General features: G+C 56.8%; 1 protein-coding gene across 1 annotated transcript in view; it reads right to left on the bottom strand.

The window, feature by feature from the left end:
• Window positions 1-12,532: 12,532 nt before the first annotated feature.
• Window positions 12,533-22,255, bottom strand: part of EPHA8 (EPH receptor A8) — a 35,087-nt gene continuing 25,364 nt past the window's right edge. The window contains exons 6-17 of the mRNA XM_036352492.1: window positions 22,089-22,213; window positions 21,851-22,013; window positions 20,183-20,276; window positions 18,654-18,721; window positions 17,662-17,826; window positions 17,282-17,467; window positions 16,945-17,006; window positions 16,204-16,413; window positions 15,280-15,429; window positions 15,005-15,195; window positions 14,546-14,719; window positions 12,533-14,407 (exon numbers count right to left, since the gene is read on the bottom strand). Coding sequence (XP_036208385.1) covers window positions 14,293-14,407; window positions 14,546-14,719; window positions 15,005-15,195; window positions 15,280-15,429; window positions 16,204-16,413; window positions 16,945-17,006; window positions 17,282-17,467; window positions 17,662-17,826; window positions 18,654-18,721; window positions 20,183-20,276; window positions 21,851-22,013; window positions 22,089-22,213 — 1,703 coding nt within the window. The 3' untranslated portion in view covers window positions 12,533-14,292. The remainder of the gene's footprint in view (window positions 14,408-14,545; window positions 14,720-15,004; window positions 15,196-15,279; window positions 15,430-16,203; window positions 16,414-16,944; window positions 17,007-17,281; window positions 17,468-17,661; window positions 17,827-18,653; window positions 18,722-20,182; window positions 20,277-21,850; window positions 22,014-22,088; window positions 22,214-22,255) is intronic.

Genomic DNA, 22,255 nt, shown 5'->3' with positions numbered 1-22,255 from the left:
TTCATGGATGCTAATGTGCCGTGTGACCTTGGGCAAGTCACTTCTCTCTGGGCGTCAGATCCCTGGTGAGGGTCTGACCGGGCCCGCTACGCTCCATACTGGGGGACCTTCTTATGCTGTTTGTTTCTCCCGAAACTCACTGCACAGGCTGCCTCCTCCTTCTGAATAGGAAAGTCTTCCTTAGTCCAGGAAACCAGAGAGAGGAGTGGAGGGGCCTCCAGACAGCAGAAGAGCAGGGTGACCCCTTTCAGGCATGGATGCCCAAGACCTCCCTGTTGAGGGTGTCACGGCTGGGGACCAGTGGGGTTAAGCGACTTGCCCAAGGGCACACAGCAAGGGCGTCTGCGGTAGAAGCAGGGTTAAATCTGTGTCTTTAGCTCCCGGCCGGAGCTTTTTCTCCTGCTCACCAAGCCGCAGGAGGACGTTCCCAGCCAGCGAGCAGGGAACCATATTTATGGGACATGCATGTTTCAACTGAGGCTCCTGAGAGTGGAGTTTGAGGGTGAGGGCCCTGGGGTCAAACAGAACGTGTCCCTGCATCGGCTGCACTGTTTGTGTGACCTTAGGCAATCAATTTCAGGGCTCTGCGCCTCAGTTTTCCTAACTGTAAAATGGGGCCGTTCCTTGAGGCGCTCATGAAGCACTCAGCACGGATCCGGGCACGTGGGAGCCCTTCCGAAATGCTGGCTGCTACTCTTGCGAGCCTTTAGCGTGGGGCTGGGGCTGCACTGTCTTCTTCATCCAGCTCGTGGGGAAGGAGGGCACAGCGGGCTGGCCTCTCAGGCCTGGCTGTCACATCTGCCTTTCATGCCACACGCCCTCCCACCAGAGCCCCTGCCTGGGAGAGACAGGCAGCCCATGGCAGGCTGTGCTGGAAATGTCAGCCTCATCTTGCTGAGAGGCCTCTGCTGACACTGACGAGACCCCTGGCTGGTGGAGTTGCCAGGGAGCAGCTCAGGGCCTGGCCTCGCTCCCTCTGGGCCTGGCCTTTCTTGGCCTCCCTGTCACAGCTCTGGCTTCAGCCCCAGGAGGCGAACCAGAAGGTCTCCTGGGGCTGGGGAGCCATCAGCCAAGGGGCCGGCCTTAAATGGAGCTGCTGGGTGGGCTCAACTTTAAACAAAGGGTCCAGGAGGTATGGGCTCAGGGCTTGGGTGCAGAATGAACTGGGTGGGAATCTGACCCTGACTTCACCATCATTAGCTGTGCCACCAGGACCAAGGCAAGTTGCCTGTGTAAATCAGGTTCTCCAATGGAAAACTTGGTAAAACTAAACGAGGCCTTGCTGCACACTTACTGGAATTAGCCAGCCCAGTTCCAGGCACTGGGGAGATATGGAGAAAAGACTCCTGTCCTGGTGGAGTTGACATTCTAGTGGGAGAGGGTGTGGGGGCTCAGAGGCTCAGAGAGAACAAAGGATGGGGCTGGGCAGCAGCAGGTAGTAAAGGAAAGAGAACTGAAGACCTGAGTTCAAATCCTATCTCAGCCCCTAATTCGCTGTGTGGACTTGGACTAAGCACTCCCCCTCTCTGGGATTTAGTTTCCACATTTGCAAAATGGAACTCGCCCCCCAGCCTTGCATCCCCGAGAGATGAGTCCAGTGAGGGCAGTCTCGGGAGGGCACTAGGAGAGTGGGGCTCCTTCCCCTGTGCAGCTTCTCTACCCTGAGATCGGGGTGGGCAACTGGCAGAAGTGCCACCGACAGCACTTCTGCTCAACCTGGACGCCCCCGCCCAGCATTTCCGAGCTACACACCTGGAAATGGCTGCTCCGCCTTTGGAAGTCTGGCCCTAAGGTGGGGCGGGGAGCTCGGAATGTCTCCTCCCTCCCTAGAACCTCCAGACTATCACCCCCTCCTTGGAATCCTGTGTCTTCTAGTCATCCTAGAGGTAGGATTCTGGGGCTCTAAGGCAGCCTTGCTGCTGGAGAAGACCAGCTATATTCATTCATTCACTCATTCACTCATTCATTCATTATCAACCATTTGGTCGGTCATCAGACAAACACTTATCCCCCAGTTACCATGTGGCAACCCATGTTAGGCACAGGAGATCAGGATGTGTGTGTGTGTGTGTGTGTGTGTGTGTGTGTGTGTGTGTGTGTTTGCAAATATTAAGCATCTCCTCTGTGCCGGGCTCTGTGCTTGACACGGGGGACAAAGTGATTAATTGGTTTATTTAATGTTTAGAGGTGCCTGCCACGTGCCCTGTGCCAAGCGCAAACAAATACTGAAGCCCTACTCTGTGCCAAATACTATGACAGCCCCAGGGAGCACAGCCCCTCCTGCTTGCTGAGCCAGGCACCACGCGCAGGGAGAACAGTGGCCGGCGTTTTGTATGCAGACATGAAACCCAGCGTCTCCCTGTGGCTAATGAATCATCGGGCTTCACATGAGAAGCGCGAACAGACCTCCTTGTCCATGAATTTGCTAATTGAGCTCCTCGAACTCAGACATTAACCTGAATTACCATAAATACTGCAGAGAACAGCCACTCTCGATGCATGCTCAGTGGTAATGGAGGGAATCAGTCGAGGAATAAGACTGAAATGGAATCATAAAACTTCATTTTCACCATTAATTTGAACTTAGTTTTCCCTAAATACCATTCACTAAATGTTTCTATGACACTCCAGGGCTAGAGAGAAGAGGTGCGGGGGGTGGGGTTGGGGGTGTGGGGGAGGAAGGGAGAGGCTGTACAGTGGAGGCTGGGGTGTGTACACGGGGACTGGAGGGCGGGGGGCTCCTGGGCTGGCCTGCCTGCTCTGCTCCATTTGGGTCACTGGCCTGGTGGTGGTGGCAGAGGTGGTCTTGGGTGATGAGTGAGCCCAGCTCCACACGTGGAGAGAAATGGGGGTGGGGAATGACATGGTGGATGGACAGGCGGACAGACAGGAAGGCAGGACTGACCGAGGAAAACACATGGACACACTGAAACCCAGACAGGCGGCCAGCCTGAGCAATGACGGGATAAACAGGCAGATTGACAGAAGGTTGTAAAGACAGACTACCAGTGGCCTGGGTGATGGGCAGCCAGATAGACTTGATAGGGAAACACAGAGGAAGACCAGCAGACAGACTGACAGACATATGGACTCACAAGAAGCCTGACAACCAACACCGAGCAGTCAGACGGGCACAGTGACAGTTCAGGAAGCGGATCAGGGAGCGGCAGGCAGCCAGTCTGCCCTTTGAGAGGACAGATGGACCGCCGGCCTGGGCAGCGGGCAGTGGAGGCTGGAGTTGGGACAGAGGCTGGGCTTGCTGACCCTCCCTAGGTGTGAGGGAGGGAGTTAGGGAGAGGGGAGGGAGCGAGCAGAAGAGGCCTGGCGGATGCCTTTACATCGCGTGTCAAGCCCCTTGCGTGAGGGAGACCGGCATGCGTGCAGGGTGCTCCCCTGGGCCGAGGCTTCACGGCCTCTTCGCCTCCTCCTCACAGCTGCACGCATCCTCTGGCACGCAAGGCAAGAAGGCGCAGAGCCATCCCTGAGGTCTGCTCTGTGATGGGGAGTAGGGGCAGGGCTGGTCCTCTCAATGGGGCACCTGGACCCATTATCTGTAGGGGGCTCACACCCAGTGAAGGATCCTGGCCCTGAGGACGTGGGGGGTTGGGAAACCCTGGAGGCGGCTTGTTGGTCTGGTGCCCCCCCCTCCACCTCATTTGTTCCCTCTGACCCTGGCCCCAATTCTGTGTGGTGGGTTCTGCTATCGCCCCCCATTTACAGGATTTACAGGGTAGCAAGCTGGAGCTTGGAACGGGGAAGCTCTCAGGCCAAGGGCTCTCAGCAAGAGGGCAGTGGGTCTTTTCTTCTGGGAGCCAGGCTGCCCACAGGAGGCCCGTGTACTCTGCTCCCCTGCAGTTGATGGGCTGCCAGGTCCAGTGCCCTTGTGGCTGGGCAGTGAGTCTGTGGGACCCCGGGATTCACCATGGGAAACCTACAAGCCCTCAAACATAGGCCACATCGTTCAATATCACCTTCCCAGTGACCAAGACGCCTCTGCCTCTATCTGCCTCTCAGTTAGTTGCAAAGTCAGGTGGGCAAACCCCAGGAATGGGGGCCCCGGTCAGCCTGATTCTCTACTGCTTGTCCCCCCACCTCATGAACGTGGCTGTTTCCCTAAGAAGTGCCCCTCTCCTTTATGAATGGAGCCGTAACTCCCACCACCTTGATGTTTATCAATTTCTCTTTTTGGTCACCAAGCACTAGGGACAAGAAATACTTCCACCCCTTAATCCTGTATAATAAAAGGCTAATGCAAATCGACCGAACAATGGAATGGCCGGTTGCTATGATGCGCACTGACCACCAGGGGGGCAGACCCTCAATGCAGGAGCTGCCCCCTGGTGGTCAGTGCGCTCCCACAGGGGGAGCACCGCTCAGTCGGAAGCTGGGCTCATGGCTGGCGAGCACAGCGGTGGTGGTGGGAGCCTCTCTTGCCTCTGCAGCAGCGCTAAAAACCCCTTGGGGGGTGTCTGACGCGGGGGGGGGGGAGCAGTGCACAAATGTCATGCACCAGGCCTCTAGTATAATGATAATAACTACAGGAGCACTATTACTGCTAGAGTAGCAATAGTAGTAGCAGTAGCATTAGTAGTGGCAGCAGCAGCAGTAGTATTAATAGTACTAGCAGTAGTAGCAGTACTGGCCATTAATTGAGTGATAACCAAGAGAAGATAAACTATATCCCAAGCCCTAGACACATTAACTCACACCTCACAGTGACTCTGTGAGGCAGGCGTCTTCTCTATGTGACTGGAGGGGAAGCCAACTCTCACGTGGCTTCTCCAAAATCTCATAGTAAGAGGCAGAGCCAGGATCTAGACTCCGGTCTGATTCAAAGCCTGGGCTCATTCTGCCACCCGAGGCCGAATGGGAGGTGCAGTTGGAGCCTGGTGGGACTTCTGAGAGCCATGGCTGGGCCGTGGGGAGCAGGGGCGGAGGGCAAGATGGTGGCAGATGGTGGGGCAGCGCGGGTCAGAGAACCCGCAGAGCGGGAGGCAGGTGGCCTCGGTGACCTACAGGCAGCTGCCTCCACCGCCCTGGGGTGCTGCAGGTGAGACACGCTGTCCCAGTTCTCATGAAAGAAACATCAGTGTTAATCGGATCAGGCCTCACACCCTGGGCTGGGAGCCTCATTCGTTTTAAATTTATTTCTTCCTTAAAGCTCAACCCATGGGGAGGAAAGGGGAGGGAGTGAGAAGGCTGTGAGGAGTCATTGGGGAGAATGACTCCCCAACCTTCTGGGGTGGTTTGGGAGCCTTTGTAGCACAGAGGCTAACAGTGCAGGTTTGGAATCCCATGCCTGGGTGTGACTTCAGCTCAGTTTTTTACAAGCCACGTGACCTTGAGCAAGTCATCTGCCCTCTCTGGGCCTCAGTCTCCTCCTCTGTTACACAGGGCTAATGACATACACACCTGTGAGTTGTGGCAGGCACATCATAGGTGTTCAACTAACGGCATCCATTGTGGCAAGGACTGGTCTGCTCTCCTGGGGACCCTAGAGAAAATGGCATGCTTTGTCTTTCTCACTGTCGGGAAGCTCATCTCTTCCGGAAGCACACTGACCCCTTGCTAGGGGAACTCTGACTGTAAGAGGAGTTTCTTAAGCTCAGTTGAAATCTGTCTCCCTGAAGCCCCCACTGCCTGATTTTGGGAAGAAACAGCCTGAGTCCCTTTCCCAGGACAGCCCTCCAGGATCTGAAGGCATGATTGGTGATGCCCATGTCTTCACCAGGCTCTTGCCACAATCTCTCCTTGCCCTCTCCCCGCCCCCCTCCCTCCGCCCCCCAACCCATCCCCCACTCCTCCGCTCCCAGCATGGAGCGTGACAGCAAAACCATCTTCCCTGATTGCAACTCTGCTTCTACCAATCTAACATGGGCTCCTCCCAGAGCCCAGAGATGTCCCCGGCCAGGCCCTGGAGGCAAGCCCGCCGATGTGGCTTCAGGACCACGGACAGCTCCCAGCGTCTTGGGGCGGCAGCATGGATTCGAGGCTCAGGGAGTCTGGGGAAGGTAATGGGTTCTATATATAAAGACACATTTATTAACCTCAGCCATCCTCACCCCCATGGCATACACTAGTACTCATCCATCATAGTCATACTCACATAGACACACACACAGTTATACTAGCACACACACTTGCCACACATACCCTTTTGCACAGTCACAGGCCACCACTGCACAAACATTTCCACACAACTCTTCACAGTCCCCCACTTACAACAAAGCACAAACCCATAGCACTGGGCCCATCCCCTCTGGCCCATCGCTCACCCTCTTGGCCAGTGGGCCTGGGATGCTTTCCCCCAGGAGAAAGATTCAGGTGTGATCTACTGGGTGGGCATGAGTCCGGAGCTCAGGGACAGGGCTCACACCCTTAGCCACCCCCTCCAGCGCACCCCACCATTGCCTCTCCCCAGAGCGCCAGGCTGACCTGGATTTAAATACTGGTTCGTCAGTCGCCAGCTGTGTAACATAACCTCCCCGTGCCTCAGTTTCCTGACTAGTGTACAGGAGACAGTAATAGTAACACTCACAAGACTTCTGTGAGAACTGGGATCCATATGCATAGAAGAGACTTGTCACTGTGTCTGGCACATGATAAAAGTGCAGTAAATAGTGGCTCATTATTAGCAATAACAATAATCCACCCACATAGGTTCCCAATAGATGTCATACCGACAGCCTTCTTTCTCTTTGCAGCCCCTTTCATGTGAGTGTGTGTGTGTGTGTGTGTGTGTGTGTGTGTGTGCGCGCGCACGTACATAAGGGGGGAGTAATTAGTTTTAGCACCAAAGTGGATGTCAGCATTGGGAGGGAGGGGGGCACCTGGACTCCCCTTCCCTTCCTGCCCTGGCCCCAGCCTTGGGCCACCTTGGCTGTGCCTCCTGAACGTCTCTCCCAACGAGTCCCTGCTCCCTTCACCTGAGTCTGCCTCAACTCTACCCCGGCTCCCTCTCCAGCCGAGGCCCCCAGGCCCCTTTCTTCCCTAGGGCTCTTGCCACCTGAAGGCAGGAAGATGGCTCTCTGGTTTATTTTGGTTTATTTTACAGTTGATGCTGGACCCCTCATTTTTGGTATTCAGAGAGAAGCTCTTGCACTATCTCCCCATTCTAAATGCTCATCACATTTCTCTTAAAGCCACAGGATCCCCCCCCCCCTTCCCATCTTTTATTCATCACCTACCACCAGCCCCAACACAGGAGACATGGAAATGCAAACCCTCCAAGGACTGCGAGTTTCATGCCCGCAGATGACCCTTCCCCAGCGCCTACGGCAAGGGAGATGGCAGTGTCCTAATGAGGTGCCTGGGCATCGGGGGTGGAGTGTGAGAGGTGGCGGCCCACATTATGTGGTCTCTTCTCCTCTCCTCATACACCCCCTTGTAGTGGGGGGAGGCTTTGACCAGCCTTGTCCACACTGGGGACTCAGAGTCGTTCTTCCAGGGGCTTCTGTTTACCCCAGGGAGTCCACAGCGAGCAGGGCTCCCTGCAGAGAGGCAAGGTCACATCAGTGGGAATTCAGGTGGGTGTCTGATTAAAGGGTAAGGCGCCCCTCTGCCCAAGGATTTCCTTTGGTCCTCGAGGGAATTTGCTTCCCTTCTGCAGGTGGTACCTACATGGCACCCAAGAGCCAGGAGGTAGGGGAGAGGCCAAGGCTGTTTTTTTTTGGGGGGGGGGGGGTCCTTCCTTTGGATACAACCAATGACAGGTGAGGTGACCTGGGTTCAGATGCAGACTATGCCTCTGGCACTGTGTGAACCTGGGCGAGTCCTGTTCCCTCTCTGGGCAAGGCTGGCTTTCTTATTTCAGAAACAAAGAAGGTGTAGAGAGTGAAAAGCCTGTTTCCCTCAAAGTCCTCTAATACTCTGAGAAGAGCAAAGGGACTTACGCCAACACTCTGGGATCCTGTGACTTGGTTTCTCTGCTGTCTCCAGCCCAGTGGTTCTCAACCCTCCTAATGCCACGACCCTCTAATACAGTTCCTCATGTTGTGGTGACCCCCAATTTCATTGTTACAAATTGAACATAATTAAAGCATAGTTATTGAGCACAAAAACAATATGTAATTATATGTGTGTTTTCCGATGGTCTTAGGCGACCCCTGCGAAAGGGTCGTCCGACCCCCTAAAGGGGTGGCGACCCACAGGTTGAGAACCGCTGCTCTAGCCTGTGAGTATCTTAAGGGCAAGACTTGCCTTATTTGTTCCAGAGTTCCCAGAGCCAAGAACAGGGCCTGTCACAGAAAGGCGCTCAGTAAATATGCATTCATTCATTCATTCATTCATTCATCCATCCAACAAATATACGTTACACAGAAATGAGGGCCATCGGTGTGCTGTGTGCTAGGGTGAAAGCACTGAGTGAGTTAGGTGAGGTGCCTGAGTTTTTGGAGCATACTGAACGATGGGGGCATAAACTACATAACCAAACAATAAATGAGATCACGTCAACTGGCGCTAACTGTAACAGATAGAAGCACACTGGGCAGCACGGCAGAAAGTGGCGCAGGTGGGAGGTGGTCACGCTCCAGCTGACCCCTGTGCAGACACGGAAGAGCATCAGGTAGAGGGAGGAGCTAGCGCCCAGGCCTGGCACACTGGACAGTGAAAGGCAGGTGGGAGTGAGGGGGAGGATGGCCAGAGGCGGCTCGGAGCGGCCTGCAGGAACAGAGCAGGTAGGGTGTTTTGGGCCAGGTGAGGATTGCAGGTGTCGTGATAAACCTGACCAGAAGCTTTTGGTCGGTTAAACTGGAAAAGCAGCAGGATCTGGGTTATGTTTTTAAAAGATCCCTCAGGCCACTTATGGAGAATGGGTTAGGGGGGAGGAGCAAGAGCAGAAGAAGGGAGACCGGTGAGGAGATCCCTGCAGAGGCCCAGGGGAGAGGTGGTGGCGGCAGCTCCGATGCAGGCGGGTGGGGATAAATGGTTAGATTAGGGTTTTGGAGAGAGAGCTGCTGATTCCTTGCAGCACAACCAGTCCTCCCCATTGGGGTCCAGCACCCTGGACAGCGCACCCCCAGGTTTCCGGAAGGGCCAGTCCCCTTTCTCCGGGGACACTGAGATTCTGAGACTCTTGTGTTTTTTAAAACATTTTTTGAGTTATAAAACATTTCAACATACAGAAAATGATGTAACAGACACATACGTATCTATCAAGCTGAAATGGGTGTTAACATTTTGCCATATTCGCTTCAGAGCCCTCTCTTTTTTAAAAAAGAAAGCCAGTGAAACACTAGATACAGCTCCACACCCCTTCTCTCCTTCCCCTCCTTCTCCAGGGGTAACTGAGCAAAAACTGGCGTTTATCTGTCTCAGGCATGTCCTGTCCTTATCTAGTTCTGCACTCAAAACCTGTCATTCTATTGTTAAACAGATTTTAAAAGTTTAAATAAATGGTACAATACTGTACATATTCCCCTGTCCTTTATTTTTTTTTCACTCCATATTGTGTCCTGGAGACTTATCCCTTTTGGTGCATGTGGACGGAGTTCGCTCATTTTAACCGTGATCGACGATTTCATTGTACTTATACAGCAGCTTAATTTCCTGTTTGCCGGCGGAGAGGCAGGCTGCTCCTCGTTTCCCTATTACGGACGAAGGTGCGATGAATATCCTTGGACGTGCATGCTTTGCATATGAGTATGAAAAGGATGCACACAGAGCACTGTACGTGCCCTACCCAGGTTCCTTCACCTGCAGGTGTACTCCCTCCCCAGCTGCTATTGGCTGCTAAGGACTCCTCGCTGCCCCCTTCTTGGGAACCTCCTCGCCCTCACCATGGGGCAGCACATAGGCAATGACTGATGAACATGGGGTACCAAAGACTGGCTCCTTGCCTCCAGGCGGATCAACGCGGTGGTGTTATTAATGCTGCAGACCTCTCGGTGGCATCAGATTGAAGCTAATCTCCAACAGAGAACACATAATTGCTCAGCTTTCCCTCCCACCCTCTCTGCCTTCCCCCGTCTCTTTCACCCGGGAGCTCTCCCTCAATAAATCACCTGCACAAGATCCCCAGGCACTGCTTAGGGACCCAACCTAAGACAGGCACACACCAAGGTGGCGCTGCTGGGTCTTCGATTTGCTCACCTTAAAATTTGTTAAGTATTCCCAAATGGCTCTCCCACGTAGTTGGACCAGTTTGCATTCCCATCAGCTCCCCTTGCCCCCCAACACACACTTTCATCAATACTATATAGACTAATTTTGCCAATCAGATTGGTGCAATACCGATTTCATTGCTGTGTCTTAATCTGCATTTCTATGTTTACTAGTGATGTTGCGAATCTTTTTATGTGTTTATCGGCCATTCATATTTCTTTCTCTTTTAGTTGTCTGTTCATATCTTTTGCCCATTTTCCTATGGCTTTGGAAATTGATGCTCTGAAGTTTTAAAGTAATTTTATTTTGGAAACTAATTATTGGTTGGTTATACAGGTTGCAAGTATCTTCTCTCAGTCATGCAATAGGCCTTCCCTCCCCCTGGCTGCCGGACCAGTTTTCCTCCAGCACCCGGAACCCAGGTCTTCGCTCCGGCTGGAGCGGAGCCGCCTTCAGTCTTCGCTCCGCCGCTTTGTGCCTATGTATGCAAATTAACCGCCATCTTTGTTGGTGGTTAATTTGCATGTCTCGTTGATTAGCTAATGGGAGGCATAGCGAAGGTACGGTCAATTACCATGTTTGTCTATTGTTAGATAAAATTATATCTGGCAGGATGAGATTCCCTTCCACTTCCTGCCCTTTCTTCTTCAAAATCATCTTAGCTATTCTAGTTTCTTTATCATCCCATATGCATTGTGGGATGGCCTTGTCAAATTGCAGAGAAAACCCCATTGCAATGGTATTGGAAATAAAATCTACAGAGTAGATTGGAGGGGGCTGGCCAACTCACTGATAGGGGGACTTCTCACCTGCGAATGGGGTTCGGTTTTTCTGCAGCTGTATCCTTCCTCTCCTCCACATCCCATCCTCCCCTGGACAGGGGGCTGCCCAGGAAATGAGCCTCCAATCCCTTCTCATCCTTCAATACCCAGCTGACTGCCCCCTCCTCCAGGAAGTCCTTAGAGACAGCCCTGACCTTGCAGGCTCTCTCTCTCTCCTCTAACCTGTCTCAGTGCCCCATTTCCTGGACACTGAGCACACTGGGTCTGATTGAGGGAGCCACTTCTCTCCATCTCAGCCTCTGAAGAGAAGGGCTGCATCACCTTCATCTTTGTAGTCCCAGTGGTACCCATTGCACAGTTGATGCCCAGTGGGCTCTGGGTGATTGGCCCTTGGGTAAGATAAGTGTGTATAACAGGTGCTTCCTCCATGGGGAGGGGCCTGGAAAAGAGTTTGGAATTTCAGGGGAGACACACCTGACTGAAGTCAGACAGATCTAGCTCTACGTGGTGGTGCGCTTCATGGGCCAGTGGCCTCTCTGAGCATGTGCCCATCTGTGAGGCGGGGACATTACCGGCCTCACAGGGCTGCAGTGATCACGGCTGAGACTGTAGGAGCACACTGCAGGTGTTTCCTCCCTGTTCCGCCTTCCCAGTGCGAGGCAAGTACTGTGGGGCCTTGACTTACGAGTGTCCCGACTAATGAGTTTTTCGAGATACGAGCCGTCTCTCGGCCGATTTTTTTGCTTTGAGTTGCGAGCTAAGATTCGGGTTACGAGCCAGCTTCAGATACCCCACCGGTAGTTGGCACAGCCAACGTCACAGTGAACGCCACAACATCAGCCCAGCATCACGTGTCTCACTCATTCACTTTAAGATTTGACATACGAGTAATTTGAGTTATGAGCTCCGTCACGGAACAAATTAAACTTGTAAGTCAAAGCCCCACTGTACAGAGTCAAGACCTCAGCCAGGCAGGCTGCTGGGGATCATTTCCTTGTTCACCAGGAAGACCCCAGGGGCACCTTCCCCAAATGTCCAAGCCATTGACTCTAATGGACTCCACTCTGCCCATCTCCTGCCCAGCCTCTGATGCCACCCCCTGCCTCCAGCTGCTGTGCCCTTTCCTGGAGCAGAGGTGGGTCCTATGGAACATGCTTGCACCCCATCTTCCCTGCCTTGCCTCATAGCACCCATATCTCTCAATGGACCCCTGGGCCCCGAGTTGTTCCCATGACATGCTTCTTCCTCGTGCTACTCCTCCAGGGGGCATCTTCCTTCCCTGGGAGAACCAGGGGCAAAGGCAACGTCTGGCTGCGAGGGATCGCGCTCCAGCGCTAAGCACCGTCTGCACATCTTGGAAGAGAGACTATGGGGCTGATGTGGGTGTTTCCCGGTGGAGCACGGGCTCAAGTTGGACACATCCGGGCTCTGATTCAGAACTTGATGTTAGGTAAGTTGGCCTCTGTAAGACTCAGCCTCTCCATATATAAAATGGGTACATGGATCTGACCTCCTGGGGGAGAGGAGGCCAGAAAGGAAGAAATGCATGGGATGCATCAGGTAGCGGTCCAGCATGAGGTTGCCCCATCCTTACAAGATTGTAGGAATGGAAAAAAATGAGGGACACAAGTCAAAGATGAGGCAGAATTTATTCTCATTGTGGGCAAGTTCAAGACTCATGATGGAGGCCACAGAGAGCGGATCCCTGGGACCCTGGAGGGCACCTCACGCCGGGGACAGGGGCACACTTTTGCAAGTGCCAGCCCCACTGGGTCCCCCCTGACTATGAGGATCCAGAGTCCAGGAGCTGGGTCAGAGTGGGGTGGGGGCGGGAGGAAGACAGGTCCTCCCCAGATCCTGTCCTGACCATGTTTCCGACTTCCATAGGAAGGAAGAACAGCTCGACTATATAGTAATATATAGAGGTGTAGAGAGCTGGCCGCGGCACCTGGGCGGGCTGAGACCCCCCAAATTATTGCAGGAGGGAGAGGGGGCTCAGTGCTGGTGTTTCCGCGGAATAGCTGTGCTGGCCACAGGGAGGTCTAGGCCTGCCCCTCCCTTGGGGCCAGCAGGGGGTTCCCAGCATCCTGCCCCATGGGTTCCTTAGGCCCTGCCAGCTCCCCCTGGGGTGCAGCCTTCTCACCCTGGGTGCCTCTTATGTGCTTTGAAGACCATTTTTGCATTGTCAGGAGTGAGGAAAAAATATTCTGACATGGTAGAAAAAGATATTTACATACCCTGGTGGGCCGTAAGGGAGGGGGTCAATCTCTGAATGGGGGCGCTGCCCAAACCCCCTCCCACCCACAGCTGTCCACGTGGGATGGTGAAGGGAAAGAGCCCTGGGAAGAGGCTCAGCTCCAAACTTTGCCGCTGTGTGACTTGGACAAGACACACTCCCTTGGTCTGCCCAGACGGTGCAGGAGCGGAGGACTTGGTCCCTGACTCCGGGCAAGGGGCTGGAGGGCAATGAGGTTGGCAGAGGGACTGCCAAGTGCGGAGCCCTGGGCTGTGGAGGGGCATCAGAGACTAGAGGGAACTTGGTGGCCCCTGGCCAGGCAGCCAAGTCCAGCTGAGGGCATCTCACCAACCCTGCGGTGATGCCTATATAGAGGTGGCCAGAGGGGCTGGCCGGGAACCCTGTTTTCCTGGTGAAGCAGCGGAGGAAGCCAGGTGGAGGCTGCAGGTGGCCCCCCACCAGCTAGAGGGAGGGCTCAGACCTGAGATAGAGCCGGGAGTGGGATCCCCTGGGGGGAGACACGGGTGGGCCTGGTGCTGGTGTGGTTCAGAAGTGGCCCCTGGCTCCAGCCTCCAGGCCTGGGGGCAGGTGGGAGTGAGCCCCTCTCCAGTCGCTGTGGCTGCTGGGACCTGGACCCACATTCACTGGGCAGTCACACCGAGTTCCCTGCTCATAGGCGGGGACACTCAACCTCATTCATGGCCTGCCACCCACGGTCACATGTACACGTGCTCCAGTCTCAGTGAAGAAGCCTGTGGGCCCTAACTGGCACACATCCATGCTGGGACCTGGCAGGTGGGCACACATGCACACAGTCCATGACCTTGTAACAACACACCCCATACGGCACAGGAGCACATGTGTGCGTACACACACACAGAGGCAGGTGATCGACGTCTCTGTGGGGCTCAGTGGCGTTGAGGCTCCAGTGTCTGGGACAGAGAAGGCCCTCTGCCCTGGGGCCAGGCGTCCCAGCTGTGCTGGCACCAACGGTCCCTTTCAGGTGGCCTGACCCCGATGACTCAGATCCGGTGGGGGAGTCCTCGGCCTCACTGGTGCCTGGCAGGAAGGCAGCCAAGGAGAGGGGCACAAGCCCGGGGCCACCCTGACCGCTGGCCAACCCCGTGAGTCCTCCGACAGCTGGCATGACCTGGGGCCGCGGTGGTCTGGTCAGAGGTGCCGGCGGGGCCCCTGGGTGCTGGTCAGCTGGGCCCTCATGGTCTGGATGCTGCCCAGGATCTTCTTCTGGTGGCCCATAAGGGTGATGCCCAGGGCGCGCACGTCCCTGTGAGGGAAGGGTGGTGCTGGCCAGGTCGGCCTGGGAGGCTGGGAGCCATGGAGACAGGGACATACTCCTTCCCGGGAGCTGCCTCTGGCCCCCTGCCCTCTCCCCGTGCCCCTGCCCCAGGGGACCACCACTTACTGGGCGTTCATTCGCAGCACCATGCCCAGCGAGGAGTAACCACCAGCGGCAAAATGGTCCCGGTAGCGGCCCATTCGGATGGAGTCCAGCCAGTCCCCCACGGTGAGGCCCCCGCTGCCAGCCCCGCCCCCGCGGAGGTCAAAGCAGCTCCGGGCAAAGGCGGGGGCCGGGCACCTGGGGCACAGGGGCCCTGGGTAAGTGTCTTCCTCAAGGACCCTGCATTAACCCCCCCCCAGCCTCCATCCAGGCCCAGCAGTGGGCAAGGGTGTAAAGGGTTAGACCCCAGGCTGGGAAGGAGAGGGCTGAGGAAGGCCCAGACCTCACAGGGGTCAGTGCCCAATCAGGTTGGACCTGGTCCAAGGGTCAGGACAGGGCTGTCCAGGGTCAGGACTAAGTCAGGGCAATGCTGGGAGGGCAGCCGGGCTGGGCCAGAGCTGGGGGTTGGGGGGCGCCAGGCACCTGCCGACCGTGGCTGTGGTCCTGAGACTCTCAGGGTTGCGGATCAGGGCATCAAGGATGCTGACTATCTGGGAAAAGCGAGGCCGCTGAGCCCGGTCCTTGTGCCAACAGTCAAGCATGAGCTGGTGCAGGGCCCGGGGGCAGCCCATGGGTGCTGGCAAGCGGTACCCCTCCTCCACGGAGCTGATGACCTGGGGAGCGGGGAAAAAGGCTGGGCTCGAGGCTGTCCTGCCTCAAGGCCCCCCGCCTCTGCCCGGCCAGGGTCCCGCACTCACGTCCCGGTTGGTCATATTCCAGTAGGGCCTCTCCCCGTAGGCCAGCACCTCCCACATGACCACACCAAAGCTCCACACGTCACTGGCCGAGGAGAAGGTCCGGAAGGCGATGGCCTCGGGGGCTGTCCAGCGGATGGGGATCTTCCCTCCCTGCGAGGGACACAGGAACGGTGACGGCTTCTCCTTAGCCCGGCCGGGGGCTGAGCACTGGGGCCGTTTCCCACTGGGGTCCTGCTGAGCAGTCCAGGGCGGGAGACACAGCCAAGGGGCCTGGGGAGGAGGACTGGCCAGGGAGACCTGCACCCAGAGCTGACGTGTGGACTGAATGAAAGACAGGTGCGATGCCCGGCACACAGTGGACACTCAGCATCAGTCAAGGGGTCACGGCCTGAGCCAGGGATGCAGCTCAGAGACCATGGCCGAGCACACCTGTCCCTCTCTCCCTCTCTTTCAGGAGAGGGGGTTGTCACAAACCCTTCCTCTGAGATCTTATTTGGAGGCTCAGAGGATGAGATGCAAAGGGAGGTTCTGACTGAGGCAGGGGTGGGGGCCTGAGCCCCTACCACTCGGCCTCCTGCCTTTGAGGCAGCCCCCAAGGTACCTCCAGGGGAGCCCAAATCTCCATAAAATGCATTTTGAAAAAGCTTATATTTAGCCAAACTTTAGAGACAAACGTGGAGTCACTGTGTTTCAGCCAGACGCTAACTCTCCCACAGCCTCCCAGCGCGTGGCAGTGGGGCCAGCTCTGGGGTCCACAGCCACCCAGGACTGAGGAAGGGGAGGCCAGGCTGCTCCCATTACCAAGGGGACACCTTTCTCAGGGGGAAGGCCACCTTCACTGAAGGACAGGGTGTGTGGGGGGGTCACCTTCTGTCCCACGCTGCCCCTCCCTGGGCCTATAGGAGGGGAGGGTGGGCCACGCACCGTGGTGGTGTAGGCGGCATCGGGGTCGTCCTCCAGTACCCGCGACAGCCCGAAGTCGGACACCTTGCAGACCAGGTTGCCATCCACCAGGACGTTGCGGGCGGCCAGGTCGCGGTGGACGTAGCCCAGGCCGGAGAGGTAGCGCATGCCGGCGCCCACCCCTCTGAGCATGCCCACCAGCTGCATGATGGTGAACTGCCCGTCGTGAGTCTGCGGAGGACACGGCCTGGGCTGCAGGGAGGCTCTTTGCAGTTCGCAAAGTGCTTCACTGCTTAGGAAGCATAGGACGGGTTAAAGTTTGTTCCCACTCCACTCACAGAAACTCTGAGAGGTAGGTGGGGCAGGGAGGACAGTGCATCCATTTTGCAGAAGAAATAAAGGCCCAGAGAGGTCAAGTCCTGTGTCTAAGAGCACCCAGCAAAGGAACGGCTGGGAGGGCTGGGGATCTAGGGATTTCCCTGACACCCACCATGCCTCCCATCTGGGGGGGGGGCCTGGACCCCACAGAGGCACCTTCTGAGCCGGTCCCAGAGCAGCAGGACCCCATGCAACACAGGGACTCTCACGTGATGGGGTTAAAAGGCAGCGTGACTGGCGGACCGTTAAGACTCTGTAGCTGGCTCTCCCTTCCCCAGGGCTGTTGGGTCCAAGTTTCCGGGGTATTTGGAGGCCTAACATTATTTCCAACACCCAGGCTGACCTTCCCTCTCCCAGCCCATGTGACGGGTGAGGGGCACGCACCCTCAGGAAGGCGTCCAGAGAGCCGTTCTCCATGTACTCGGTCACGATCATTGCCAGGCGGCCTAGGAAAGGGACAGGAGGAGAGGCTGCTGGTGGAGGAGTCAGGGCTGCGGGTCAGAGACCCCGGGGATGCCCCCCACCAGGAGCTGGGCCAGCACTGAGGACCCGGGGAGCCTGGGGCTGCTCCTGGGTCCCAGACGCTGGGCCCCTTGCTGACTGAGTCGTCCGAGGATGTGAGCTGGGCCTGGACAGAGCAGGTGGTGTGGGGATGGACCCAGCCCCGCCCTGGGCCACAGGGCCCTGCAGGGTGAGCTGCCTTCCCCCACCCCGCACCTACCGCGCGTAACGACGCCTTCCAAGCGGATGATGTTGGGGTGGTCAAACTGACCCATGATGGACGCCTCACTCAGGAAGTCCCGCCGCTGCCTCTCCGTGTAGCCGGCTTTGAGGGCCTTGATGGCCACGGGCATATCCTGCTGCCCCGGCACCCGCAGCCGCCCGTAGCAGACTTCTCCGGACTCTCCTGTGGACCGGGAGTGGGGCAGGCGGGGAGGGCGGTGGTACCCTCCTTCCTCAGCCCGGATCTCCACACCCTCCCCGGCCTCACACATGCAAGCACCCCCCTGGGGGCTGGCCATCCCAGGAGCCTCAGTCCCCCTCGCCCGCTGCCCTGGTGCCCTCCACGCCGCCCCCACCCCCACACCCCCCGAGGCTCACCGGAGCCAATGATTTTCTCGATGTGGATCCTGGAGGCCTCGATCTCTCGGGTGAAGCTGCGGCCCGCTCGGCCCGGCTCCTCATAGGTGTGGGGTTCTGCATAGAACTGGGGCTCCGGGATCTTCCCCCGGGGGTGGTGCAGGGGCAGGAAGACAGGTGGGGGTGCTGAGGGGCCAGGGCAGAAGGGCCTTCAGTGGGGTCCCAGAGGCCTTTCCCTCCCAGCATCCCGTGGGCCTGGGGCGGGTGTGGGGGAGGGGGAGGAGTGTGTCTGGGAATCTCGGGGTGTGGTGGCAAACACGAAGCGCCCAACATGTGTCGCCAAGTGAAAGCAGGTCTCTGTGGAGTCGCTCTGGAGTCTCTAGGGACCTGGGGGGTCTCCAGGGAGTCTGGAGAACGCCTGTCATTTTCTGGGGTCACTTCTGCTCAATTGTTCTGGGGCAAAAAGTGGCAAAAAAGATTTCATTTCAAGAGCCAAGCTAGACGGATTGAAAATGGTTCTCTAGACAACTGTGTTAAGAAGGATTCTGAGGCTGCATTCAGGTGGAATGGGAACTGGTACCATGACTGATACTAATGTCCACCTGGGCACAGAAGTGGGGTGTGGAGGTAGGCACCCCTGTATTTGCTTTGTTTTCTGGGGTCTCTGCAGGGCCCTGAAAAAACTCTCTCTAGCAGGGGTTCTTGTCCAAGAACATATGAACCTCCCTGAGGTTGTACGCAAAGCTGTGAGTGCACACACTTGTACGTTTCCCTGGGTGGGGCGGGGGGGGGGGTCCCTCGCATCCTCGGCGGGGTCTGTGAACCCACGGAAGGGGAACTGCACCGCACCTTCGGGGTCTCAGATCTCTGTGATGTCCTGGTGTCTATCTCTGGGGCTCTGGTCTTTCTGTGGGCACCCTTCTCCTCTCCACCCCCGCCCCCCCCCCCCCCCAGACCAGCTCTGGCTCCCACCGTGACCTCCTCTTGCCCTCCGATCCCGGCCCCACGCTCACCCTGCCCGTTCTGGTAATGCATCTTCTCCTCATCCGAGTCCTGGAAGGCCTTGCTGTAGCCGCAGTGCCTGTGGGGGATGGGCACAGCTCTGCCTGGGGTCCCGCTGCCCTAGACCCAGCCCCCAGCCCCGGGCCCATTCAGGGACAAATCAGGACTCCCCTCCCCCTGCAGGCAGCACCTGACACCCCAGCCCCTGCCCCTGCTGGGGGGAGGCCCCACCCTCAGGCTCTCATCTCAGCTGAACTGTGATGTCCTTGACATTTATAAAACCTTCATAATTTATACAGTAGAGTCCACTTAGCCCTCCCAGCAAATTCTGTGGATTATTAAGACCTTTTCTCATGAAACTGTCCTTGGTGAAGGGCTGAGAGATGAGGCGCCTGATGCCAGTTCTGCTGGGACCTTGGCAGGCCCCTTCCCTTCCCTGGCCTCCGTTTCTCCACCTACTGGATGAGCCTTCCGCTTCTCACTGCCGGGGACCCTAAAGCCACGTGAGCACAGAGTCCCATCCCCACCTCCTCTGGAAGGGAGGGGAGACGGGAGAGCGACTCAGAGTGTGGTGTTTCGTTAAGAGAGACCTGGGTTCAAGGCCCAGTCCTGGCATCTATTTGGCATGTGGTCTGACCTCTCTGATTGCCAGGCTACTTGCCTGCAAAACAAGGTCAGAATCCCCACACCACGGGAGTAGCCTTAGGGTGAACGGAGATGGAGGTGGGTGCTGAAGGGAGACCAGTGGGACTTGCTAGTGGGTGGATGTGGCATGAGAGAGAGAAGTCGAGAATGACAGCTGGGTTGGCGCTGGAGTAGCCCCATGAATGGTGGTGCCATGTCCTAAGCTGGGGAGCCTGTGGAGGTGCAGGCTGGGGAGGTGCAGACGGTGCAGGTTTGTCTAAAGCACATCCGTGTGGAGATGGGAGTGGGCAGCCGGACCTCAGGGGAGAGGTCTGCGCTGTGCCACATGAATTTGGGGGCCGTCAGGGTGAGCGTGGGACTGAAAGCCATGGGCCCTGAGGAGGTCACTCAGAGAGATGGACCTGGGACAATGGACAGAGGGCAAGGCCCCAGATGAGCCCAGGTCCGCCAGCCTTTAGAGCAGTGGTTCTCAACCTTCCTAATGCCGAGACCCTTTCATACAGCTCCTCATGTTGTGGTGACCCCCCATTTCATTGTTACAAATTGAACATAATTAAAGCATAGTGATTAATCACAAAAACAGTATGTAACTACATATGTGTTTTCCGATGGTCTTAGGCGACCCCTGTGAAACGACCCACAGGTTGAGAACCACTGCTTTAGAGGCTGTTTAGAACGGAGGGGCTGGGGAGATGGAGGACAGGCCAGAGATGTGGACAAAAGTATGTGTGTGTGTCGGGGGGAGGGGGACGGGGAGGCAAGAGAAAAGCGTCCCTTCCAAGAAGGAGGACAGAGCAGCTGTGTCTGTAAGTGTGCCCAGCCCCAGGCACAGGAGGTGGCTCGGCGCTCCCGGGGGATGGGGGGCTTGGCGGGGCTGGGGCCCAGGGCCACCCACCTCTTCTTGCAGATCAGCAGGAGCAGAAGCACGACCAGGCCGGTGATGAGGGTCAGGCAGATCCAAACGATGGTCCGGGTGTCATAGCGGGGCCCTGCAGGGGGAATGGGTGGGGGAGGCTCTCAGGCCTGGCCTCGGGCCCAGGGTGCTGGTGGCTCTCCCTGAACCTGGGGGCAGCCTCTTCAGCTGAGAGTCAGCCCAGAGTCAGGACACAGGCCACCTCCTCTGACCCACCTCCCCTCTGCTAAGCTTCTCCTTCAAGACCCTGCTGCCCCAGGCTTCCTGGTTTCCCACCCCAGTACTACCACTTCCTGGGGCTGTGTGACCTGGGGAGAGTTGCTAGACTTCTCTGAGCTTCAGTTTTCTCACCTTTAATATGAGTTTAAAAAAATGCCCGTTGAGAGCTGCGCCTTCCAGTCTCAATGAACCCTCCCTCATCCCTTCCAGGGAGATATTATCTCCCATTTTCAGGAGAGAAAACTGAGGCTCTTACTCAAAGCCACACGGTGAATGGGATGCAGCTGGGCCGGATTCCTATCTGCACAGTCTCACTCTGGTATCAGACCTGGGAGCCGTGGAGACACAGCGCCCAGCGAGTGCAGGTGAGCACAGCCATTAACTCAGCCTTGAACCCTCCTATCCTGGCACCACCCCCTGGAGGCTGCCTGAGGGTAGGAAAAGACCCCGGTTGGCTGGAGATGGTGCAGGGGGTGCATCAAGCTTGACCTTGTGGGCTTGATAAAACCTACATTGGTCGGCCCCTGCCCCAGGGTTTCTGATTCAGAGAATCAGCATTTCCGATAGCTCCCAGGTGCTGCTGACACTGCTGGCCCCACACCACACGGTGGGACCCACTGCTCCGGAGGCTGGGGAGGGGAGATGGGGGGGAGGGGCACAGAATTTGCCCCCAAACTGACCATGTTCAAATCCTGCTTTGCTGGGTAACTGTGGGCAATTCACTGTATTGCTCTGACCCTTGGTTTTCTTGTCTGTAAAATGGGGATGTGGATGATACCAATGCACTAGGGCAGCGGTTCTCAACCTGTGGGTCGCGACCCCTTTGGGGGTCGAACGACCTTTTCACAGGGGTCGCCTAAGACCATCCTGCATATCAGATACAGTGGGGCCTTGACTTACGAGTTTAATTCGTTCGGAGACCGAGCTCGTTAAGGCGCTCATTAACTCAAATTACTCTATCAACTCAATGCAAAAAATCGTCTGAGAGACAGCTGGTATCTCAAAAAACTCGTTAGTCGGGACACTCATAAGTCAATGCCCCACTGTATTTACATTACGATTCATAACAGTAGCAACATTACAGTTATGAAGTAGCAACGAAAATAATTTTATGGTTGGGTCACAACATGCGGAACTGTATTTAAAGGGCCAGAAGGTTGAGAACCACTGCTCTAGAGGGTCTCTGGGATGACAAGCAGGCTGTCCTGCTGGCAAAGGGCATCATGATGCCTGCACGTCACACGGATCTTCAGTAAAAGCCAGGGTTTTGGCTGTTAGGAGCTAGGTTGCCTTGGGCAAGTCCCTTCCCTTCTCTGAGCCTCAGCTGCTTTCAGCTCTGAAAATGCCAAACCAGCACCGGCACCAGCTGGGCAAGTTCCCTTCCTCTGACCGCCTGGCCTGGCCCAGCTCCCTTGCCCTCCCTGCACTCACGTGGCTTCCCCGTCTCCACCTCCATGGCCTGGCTGAAGCGGCCGCAGCCTGCCGAGGTGCGGGCTCGGACCTGGAACACGTAGCGGGTGGCCGGCTTGAGGCCCGAGACCGTGGCCCTGGTGGTGGCAGCCTTGAGGGTGGAGTAGCTCTGCATCTCCTTGTCCTGTCCACGGGGGCGCCGTCAGCCAAGGGCACCCCTGCCTGGCGCCGCCCCCTCCTCCCTGCCGGAGGCTGGTACCTTCTCGTAGTACTTTATCTCGTACTCCAGGATGATGCCGTTGGGCTGCTCGGGCTCCTGCCACAGCAGCGAGACGCTGGTCTGCCCGGCCCACTCCTGGCGGATCACCACCACCTGGGAAGGGGCTAGGGCGGGAGGCCAGCCTTGGTCAGATGGGTGGATGGGTG

The sequence above is a fragment of the Myotis myotis genome, unplaced genomic scaffold, assembly GCF_014108235.1.
Source record: "Myotis myotis isolate mMyoMyo1 unplaced genomic scaffold, mMyoMyo1.p scaffold_m19_p_2, whole genome shotgun sequence".
In the NCBI taxonomy this organism is placed as follows: domain Eukaryota; kingdom Metazoa; phylum Chordata; class Mammalia; order Chiroptera; family Vespertilionidae; genus Myotis; species Myotis myotis.
The sequence above is the reverse complement of the archived record's forward strand: the minus strand, read 5'-3'. Positions and strand labels throughout refer to the sequence as shown.